Source organism: Pan troglodytes, chromosome 23 (assembly GCF_028858775.2).
Source record: "Pan troglodytes isolate AG18354 chromosome 23, NHGRI_mPanTro3-v2.0_pri, whole genome shotgun sequence".
NCBI lineage: Eukaryota > Metazoa > Chordata > Mammalia > Primates > Hominidae > Pan > Pan troglodytes.
Genome location: NC_086016.1, coordinates 40085281 through 40094005, shown reverse-complemented (window position 1 = coordinate 40094005; position 8725 = coordinate 40085281). Strand labels below are relative to the sequence as shown.

At 61.9% G+C, this 8725-nt stretch overlaps 1 protein-coding gene across 2 annotated transcripts; it reads left to right on the top strand.

Moving 5' to 3' along the window:
• The first annotated feature begins 1780 nt into the window (after nt 1–1780).
• Nucleotides 1781–6131, top strand: SLC16A8 (solute carrier family 16 member 8). Of its 2 annotated transcripts, XM_009438377.4 has the most exons (4): nt 1781–1994; nt 2623–2766; nt 2976–3815; nt 5756–6131. In XM_009438377.4, the coding sequence occupies exons 1-4, from the start codon at nt 1781–1783 to the stop codon at nt 6070–6072; spliced, it is 1515 nt and encodes a 504-aa protein (XP_009436652.1). In that variant the 3' UTR covers nt 6073–6131. The 2 variants fall into 2 exon arrangements, with proteins under 2 accessions (XP_009436652.1, XP_054531731.1); XM_054675756.2 differs by lacking the exons at nt 1781–1994; nt 2976–3815 and having other exon boundaries at nt 2520–2766.
• Nucleotides 6132–8725: the final 2594 nt, after the last annotated feature.

Genomic DNA, 8725 nt, shown 5'->3' with positions numbered 1-8725 from the left:
GAAGTAGCGGCTGCTCGGGTCAGGGGAGAGGTGGCCAAGGGCTGGGACCACCAGCAAGCTGCCCTCAGGCGGCCTGGACACAGCACCCTTTGTTTTGGCCCCTCCCCGCCCCCACATTCCCAGGCACAGGCGTGGATTAGCTTCATTCTAGAGAAAGCTGCCAGCCCCTCCTGGAATGTGGCCTGGGGCGGGGGGTTGGGGCAGGGGGCAGATGAGGCACTGAGGTGATTAGAACCGTTGGGGTCTCTTCAGGGCAGGGCTGTGCCCCCAGCACCAGACTAGGACCCCCTGGGCAAGGTCTCTGTGTCTACCACCCCAGGCTCCAGGAGGCAGAGGGATTCTCTTCCTCCCTCCTGGACTGGCTTGGGACAGGGAGCCCACCACGGAGGCCCAGCCTTGCCTGGGGCTCCCAGTCTCTTCTCCCCTCCTGGACAAAAGCCTCTTAGCAGGGGTGAGGTGTGGTGGGGGCACACACTCTAAGCTCCAGGCCTGGGGGAGGGAGCGTCAGGCGGGAGTCGGCCAGAGGCTCAGCCCAGGCTGGTGGGAAGCTGGGGTGTCTGGCAGCCCCCATCCGGGTAAGCTTCACCGGGAGCTGCGGCGGCGGCCCCTCCCTGCAGGCCTCAGGAGATGTGAGGCTGGACCCCCAAACCCACGAGGCAGGCTCAGGTGAGTGTGATGTGAGGGCTGCCTGGGATCACCCTCCTGTCTCCACCTTCAAGTGGCTGCCCCTGTGACAAAAGGACAACAGGCAGGAAAAGCCACAACCTGGTCCTAGTGGAGGAGGGGCAGAGTCCCGGATACCCTGGGGGTGGTGGCACTGCCCAGTGCCAGGAGGGACACTCCAGGCAGGAGGGCAGGAGGCTATCCCCAGCCCCCGGCTCCTGGTGCACCTGTCTCTGAGTACACCCTCCTCATCTGTTATGGGGGCGCTTGTAACTGCTGTGAGGGCCCCGGGTGGAGCCCCAGGAATGAGACAGGCTTTGGAGCCATTCTTTTCATATAGAGGGTTTGAGGTTTGGAGGGCAGAAGGCCACTCTCTCAGTGCTGCTAAGGTTCCTACCTGTCTGGCAGAAGCCAGAGACCTGACTCCTCTCCCGCAAGATTCCCAGCTGGCCTCGGGGTGATCAATCACCCATCTTACATCGGAGGAAAGGGAGGTTGGGAGAGGGGAGGCGACCGGCCCAAGTCAGGGAGGGAATCCATGGCTGAGCTGAGATGCATGGGAACTCAGCTCCCCTGGCTGATATCTGTTGAAAGTGGCTTTTGTCCCCTTAATGTTCTAATGACAATAGTCATTTGTGATCCCTGAGAAACATTAGGAACATGGCGGAAGGCTAAAGAGGAAAATCACGCACACCGGCCCTTTGCAGCCGGCATCTGCCCCTCTGCTGTTTGTTCTATTGTCCCGAGACCCTCACGCGTACGGGGCGACTTTGGTGCTGGACGCCCACCTCCAGGCACATACCTGCTCCACTTCCCGACGCCTTCCACCTGAGGCCCTGAGGGGCCAGCAGTTGTCCTGCAGAGGGAGCCTGCCGAGGTGCAGAGTCAGGTGGGACCCGTCGTCCTCCCCTCGTCCTTCAGCGCCCTTTGCAGGAGAAGGAGACTTGGGGTGAGAGTCCTACCTCCGTTTCCCCTTTTGGTTCCCAGACCTGAGCCACCCTCACGTGGGTAGCCCTGTGCCTCAGTTTCCCCATGCTTCGTCTCCATCCCCCTCCTTCTCTAGGCTGCTGGCCCAGCCCCTCCCTCTTGTCCCCGCCCCCTCCCAACAGAGGCAGCGATGGGCGCTGGCGGCCCCCGGCGGGGCGAGGGCCCCCCAGACGGCGGCTGGGGCTGGGTGGTGCTGGGCGCCTGCTTTGTGGTCACCGGCTTCGCCTACGGCTTCCCCAAAGCCGTGAGCGTCTTCTTCCGCGCGCTCATGCGCGACTTCGACGCCGGCTACAGCGACACGGCCTGGGTGTCCTCCATCATGCTAGCCATGCTCTACGGCACGGGTCAGTGTCCCCGCCCGGCCCTCCGCCTCCCCGGGACCCCTGGGATCCGGAACCAGGAGACACCCGAGCCCCTGAGCATCCCCCTGACCCTCGGGGTGGCCCCCGAAGTCCCTTCCCGCCTGTGGGAACCCTGGCACCAGAAAGAGGGGAAGAGAGGGCGGGAGGGAGACAGCGGCCAGAGGCGGGGCCGGCCCAGGGGGCTGCCCGCGAGCTCAGAGGGCCCCTTCTAAGACCCACACCCGCCCATTGTAGAGGCAGGACAGCTGAGAGCTACAGAAGCACTACCCCCCCTCCCCGCAGCCCTGACCTGCAGGTGGGGGCTTGCTGGAGTTCCCATCCTGGGGGGCGGGGCTGCGGAGGAATCCCAGTCTGTGCCAGGGCGGGACTTGGAGGCTGTGAAGGTTAAAGGGGTGCGGAAGCCCCCGCTCTTCTTGGGGTTTGGGTTCGCAGGATGGGGTGCTCTGGGCCTTGCCCTCGCAGGATGCTCTCTTTGCCCTGTCCCCTCCAAGCTGTGTGACCTTGGCCAGACAATGCCCTCCTCTCTGTGTCCCTGAGCCGGAGATGACCTTATTCCTTAGAGGACTCAAGCCATCCCGGGACCCGGGTGGTGACCCTGCCCTGCCCACAGGCCCCGTGTCCAGCATCCTCGTGACCCGCTTTGGCTGTCGCCCGGTGATGCTGGCGGGTGGGCTGCTGGCTTCCGCGGGCATGATCCTAGCCTCCTTTGCCACGCGCCTCCTGGAGCTCTACCTGACCGCTGGGGTACTCACAGGTGAGGGCCCCCTGGTCTCCTCTCCGCTGGGTTGGGGGTCGGGGGTTCTTGCTGCAAGATCTGTCCTCGGTTTCCCTATGAGGGACAGTCTTCGAAGTCCCTCGGCTGGGTTCCCGGATCTGCTGGGTTCCCGGGCCTGGCCCCTCCCTCCTGTGGGGGCCAGGGAGGAGCTCTCCGGGGACCCCGGCACAGCGCCGCCTCGCCCGCAGGCCTGGGCCTGGCCCTCAACTTCCAGCCGTCGCTCATCATGCTGGGGCTGTACTTCGAGCGGCGGCGGCCTCTGGCCAACGGGCTGGCGGCGGCGGGCAGCCCCGTGTTCCTGTCCGCGCTGTCGCCGCTCGGCCAGCAGCTGCTGGAGCGCTTCGGCTGGCGCGGCGGCTTCCTGCTGCTCGGCGGGCTCCTGCTGCACTGCTGCGCCTGCGGGGCTGTCATGAGGCCGCCGCCCGGGCCGGGCCCGCGACCGCGCAGGGACAGCGCCGGCGACCGCGCCGGGGACGCTCCGGGCGAGGCGGAGGCTGACGGTGCGGGGCTGCAGCTGCGCGAGGCATCCCCCAGGGTCCGGCCCCGCCGGCGCCTGCTGGACTTGGCAGTGTGCACCGACCGCGCCTTCGCCGTGTACGCCGTCACCAAGTTCCTGATGGCGCTCGGGCTCTTCGTCCCCGCCATCCTGCTGGTGAACTACGCCAAGGACGCGGGCGTGCCCGACACCGACGCCGCCTTCCTGCTGTCCATCGTGGGCTTCGTGGACATCGTGGCGCGCCCGGCGTGCGGCGCCCTGGCGGGCCTGGCGCGTCTGCGTCCGCACGTCCCGTATCTGTTCAGCCTGGCCCTGCTGGCCAATGGGCTCACAGACCTGAGCAGCGCACGCGCGCGCTCTTACGGCGCCCTCGTCGCCTTCTGCGTCGCCTTCGGCCTCTCCTACGGCATGGTGGGCGCGCTGCAGTTCGAGGTGCTCATGGCGGCTGTGGGCGCGCCCCGCTTCCCCAGTGCGCTGGGCCTGGTGTTGCTCGTGGAGGCCGTGGCTGTGCTCATCGGACCGCCCTCTGCCGGTGCGCCCCGAAGGAAGAGGGGGTGGCGAGCCTAGTGCCCCTTAGACCCAGGGAAGCTCCATCCCCCTGTCTCAGATGGAACTTCCAGGGATGAGGGGAAGGGGCAGTCGGGTGGGTGGACTCCCCTTCACGGCCAGTTAGTCCCTCCTCCAAGCCGGACCGCCCGCTCTGGGTGAGGACAGAAAAGCCCAGGAAGGTGCAGGGAAGAAAGCAACACTGGTAGCTGGCCAGATCTGCCATCCCAAGCAGTTGGCACAAGGCCATCTGAAGCGCAGGTGCTTATTCTCATTTTGCAGATGAGGAAACTGAGGCACAAAGCCTTAGCGCAAGTTGCAGCCCCAGAATGAGAGCCTCAGTGTACCTGCTGCTAAATGCTCACGCCTTTAGAATGGTGCATCTAGAATGGTGACTGGAATGGGGACAGTATCTTTGGGAAACTGGTGTTGGGGCCAGAAACCGAGTGGGGGTGCTCAGCGGGAAATTGGAAAGGTGGGAGTGGGGGACATGAGGGTTTTCCTGGGTTGTCAAGTTATCTAGAAACAGCAAGGGAGCCTGCCTTTGAGTCCCAGAGGCTAGAGGGCTGTGAGATGGTGCAGTAACCAGGGAGGACACCTTGCGGGGGCCGCAGGCTGCACTGAGATGGGGTGAGCTGCCCGTCCTTCCTTCAGGGCTGGGCTAATCGAGTGCCCTCACTGAGCTCTGTCATCCCACCTGACCCAGTGAGAACGGCAAAGTCCCTGAGCCAGTGTGTGGGCAGGCCACAAAACCAGCCTGCCCAGGCCTCAAGGAACCGTCTTCCATTTCTTGTGTGAATCTGGGTGGATCTGATGGGCAGAGGAGGTGCATGGGGTGAGGAGAATGACCTAGAGAGAGGGTGGAGCACACAGACAAACCACACTTTAGGGGGAAATACTTGCAATTAAGAGATTTTCCTGGTCGGGTGTAGTGGCTCATGCATGTAATCCCAGCGCTTTGGGGGGCTGAGGCCAGAAGTCTGAAACCAGCCGGGGCAACATGGCAAAACCCTGTCTCTACCAAAACAAAACAAAACAAAATTAGCTAGGTGTGGTGGCGTGCACCTCTGGTTCCAGCTACTCAGGAGGCTGAAGTGGGAGGATGGCTTGAGCCCAGGAGGTGGAGGTTGCAGTGAGCCAAGATGGCACCACTACATTCCAGCCTGGGCAATGGAGTGAGACCCTGTCTCAAAAGAATAAGAAAATTCCTGAAGCCAGGTGCAGTGGTTCACACCTGTAATCCCAGCACTTTGAGAGGCCAAGTCGGGAGGATCCCTTGAGCTCAGGAGTTCAGGACCAGCCTGGGCAACACAGCAAGACCCCATCCCTAAAAAAAAAACGTAATAAAAGAGAGATTTTCCTGAGTTTGAAAGTAGTATCTACAAGGGATAGAAGCCTTGAGAAATACAGAAGGAAATGAGTTACTGGCCCACAAGCCCCACCTGTGCCGATGATGGCTTGGTCTGGGATGCTCATGGGCCTCCTGGGACAGAGGGGTGGGAGGACTAAGCCAAGCCCCTGAGGACCAGGGCATTTACATGGCAACAGCAAGAGGTGGAGGCCCCCAGGAGGGCAGAGCTAAGCCCAGGGCCCCCTCCCCGCTCCCACCCCAGATACCCCACTGCCAGGCAAGTCACAGGACACTTGTGGGGCTTGAATCAGAGGGTGGAGGGGATGCCTCACCAAAAGCCACATATCACTTAAGCAATTGAGGTCCAGGGACAGCAAGTGACATTTTTAAGGTTTCAAATGGCAGAATCCACATGGGGTTTTACATCTGTAAAACAGGAATAAAGAGTGGGCATGTGTGTGTCACCCAGGAGCCTCACCAAGTCAGTGGCACCACCCTTGACCTGAGAGTGCAGGAGAGTGAGGGGAGGACCCCACAGGACCTTACCTCTCCCTCCTCTCCCTCCTCCTCCCCAGGCCGCCTGGTGGATGCGTTGAAGAACTATGAGATCATCTTCTACCTGGCCGGCTCTGAGGTGGCCCTGGCCGGGGTCTTCATGGCTGTCGCCACCAACTGCTGCCTGCGTTGTGCTAAAGCTGCCCCGTCAGGCCCAGGCACTGAGGGCGGAGCCAGTGACACTGAGGACACTGAGGCTGAAGGGGACTCTGAGCCCCTGCCTGTTGTTGCAGACGAACCCGGCAACCTGGAGGCCCTGGAGGTGCTCAGCGCCCGGGGCGAGCCCACAGAACCAGAAATAGAGGCGAGGCCGAGGCTGGCTGCCGAGTCTGTGTAACTCAGGGTGCGCTGGGTGGGGTGGCCCAGTGACTTGGGAACACAGCTTCTTGTCTCAGAGAGCCTGGTACGCTGGGAGGCTGGTCTGGGGTGGTCACTCCCGGGGTCCACGTCTGGGCTCCAGTTGATCCCCTGGGTGTCTGGGAACTGCCTCCCTCATCTGTGCCCCAAGTTCCGCCAGGCCCTGCCCCATCGCCAGTGAAGCTGCTATGGAGCAACAGGAAACTGGTGATAAAGCTCAGCTGAACGACAGAAGGTTCTATTCCTCCGCCCAGGCTCCGGCTGCCACCTGAGTTGGGGGTCAGGGTGGTGGGAGGGAGTCTGGGAGGTCTCTCTCCAGGCCCCCTAAGCAGGCTTCTAGGTGGGCAGTGTTGGGAGGAAGCGTCAGAGATGGATGAAGAGACCCATCGTTCCCAGGTGTAGAGACACAAGGGGCTGGGCGGGCACAGGGCTGGGTGGGCACAGTGCCTGGCTCCTGCCCAGTCCCACTGCTCAGAGCTGTCTGCTGAAGGCCCCCTCGCTGGCATCTGCTTTTTCCCGTGGAGGGAACGAGGGGTTGGCAGCAACTAGGGTTCAAGGTTGGGGTCTGCCTGCAGGCAGGGGGCCCGAGCGGTCTGAGAAGACTCACAGGTCCCAGGGTCAGGGTCGGTTTGAATCCCAGCCCCGCTGACTTCTTTGCTCACTGGAGGCTGAGCACACGACTCCGTCCCCTGGGGTCCTGAGGAGGGTGGGACCAGGCGCTCAGTAACACCATGGGCCCTGCTGCCTTCCACGAGGTGGCCGTGTTCCCTCACCTTCCCAGAGGGCATCTCTCCCCCTAGAGGATAAACTTGGGTGTCCAGGGCCAGGGGCTTTTGCTGTGGACACTGTGCTGGCAGCCAGGTCATCTGCTGATCCCAGCACCTGCCTTCTCCCCACGGAGCGTCCCACGATCTCCCTCACACTTTGACATCTGACCTCCTGCACTTGGATCCAGGTGCACGAATCTGGCACGACGCGATGTAGTCCCTCTACGCATTTATCCTCCTCCCAAACATCACACCCCTCCTTTCTTTGCCTCCCTCCGAATCATGAGCGTGGTGAACAGGCCCCTGCAGAGGAAGCCGCCTTCCCTCCGCAAACTCCCCTCACCTTCCAGCCCGGCCCATAGTGACCCTTCCCCACTGGTCCCTGCTGGCCCTCATTTTCCATCTAGGCCCCAGGAAGGTCTGGGGAGCCCCACAGATGCCTGGCCGGCTTCTACTTATATGGCCTGTGGCTTCCCCTGCGCCACTAGAGCAGTGACTGCGTTTGACTTTTTTTTTTTTTTGAAATGGAGTCTCGCTCTGTTGCCCAGGCTGGACTGCAGTGGCACAATCTCGGCTCACTGCAAGCTCTGCCTCCCAGGTTCACACCATTCTCCTGTCTCAGCCTCCCCAGCAGCTGGGACTACAGGCGCCTGCCACCACGCCCGGCTAATTTTTTGTATTTTTAGTGGAGACGAGGTTTCACCGTGTTAGCCAGGATGGTCTCGATCTCCTGACCTCGTGATCCGCCCGCCTTGGCCTCCCAAAGTGCTGGGATTACAGGCGTGAGCCACCGCTCCCGGCCCGTCTGACTTTATTTAACACTTAAGAGTGCTTGCTCTGTGCCAAGCCCTGTTCTAAGCCCTCTCCAGATGTTCATTTGATCTCCTAACAAGCCAATAAGGTAGGTGCCACACTTCAGATAGGGAAATTGAGGCCCAGGGAGGTCAGGAACTAACCCAGGCTGTCAGTTCCAGCCTGTGCTCTTGGCCTCCACTCTGGCTGCCCCCTTCAGGGAGGCGGTGTGGTCTGTCTGATGGCTCTGCGGGGACCCAGGTGGGCTCCTGGTGACAGCCGGCCCCTCCTCCATGTCCCACCCCTGCCAAGCCTCCCATTTGGGCTTCTGCCCAGCAATGCATGCTCAAAGCTGATGCAGAAACCCTTTTTCCATCCTGGACTCAGCCCACCTCGCACACCCTGTTGCCCCCTCGCATTCTCAGGATGGCCATATTCATCGTCCAAACAGGAACACGTTAGAGTGACAAGGGCCACTATGACTGATTACACCAGGCCGAGGCTGGCCAGGAGAAGCAGGAGAAGTGGCCACCCTGTTTCTGCCACTCTGCAGACACTCCCCATGGCCTCTCCCCACGCCCCTCTTCCCACAGCCCCCGAGCACCTCTCCCCACACACCTTTCCCCACCACCCGGGCAGCACAGGCGCGCCTGGAGTCAGCACTTACCCCTCACCACCCTCCCCTACTTGGGGGCTCAGTCGCCCTGGCTCCATGTCTGCCCTTCTCTTCCCCAAAGGTTTATTTCCTGTCGGAAGCACAGAAAGGTCACAGATTGGGGGCGGGGGAAGGGGGCGGGGGTGAGATACAAAAGGTTCCACAAAGCAGAAAGCTTTGGAGGCAGGTGGCAAAGTCAGGCCTTCAGGACAGATCTGAGTTAAAACCCACTGTGTCCCCACACAGGGTGTGGCCTTGGGCAAGATCTTTCTCTGAGCCTCAAATCACCAGCTGTGAGGGGACCACAGTGCTAGCCCTGCAACACTTCAGTGAGGCATAAATGGTGCATAGCAAGGGCGCTGTCAATAGACGGTGGAGGGGAGGGGCAGACAAGGAGGGTCTGAAGCCACTGCGACCAC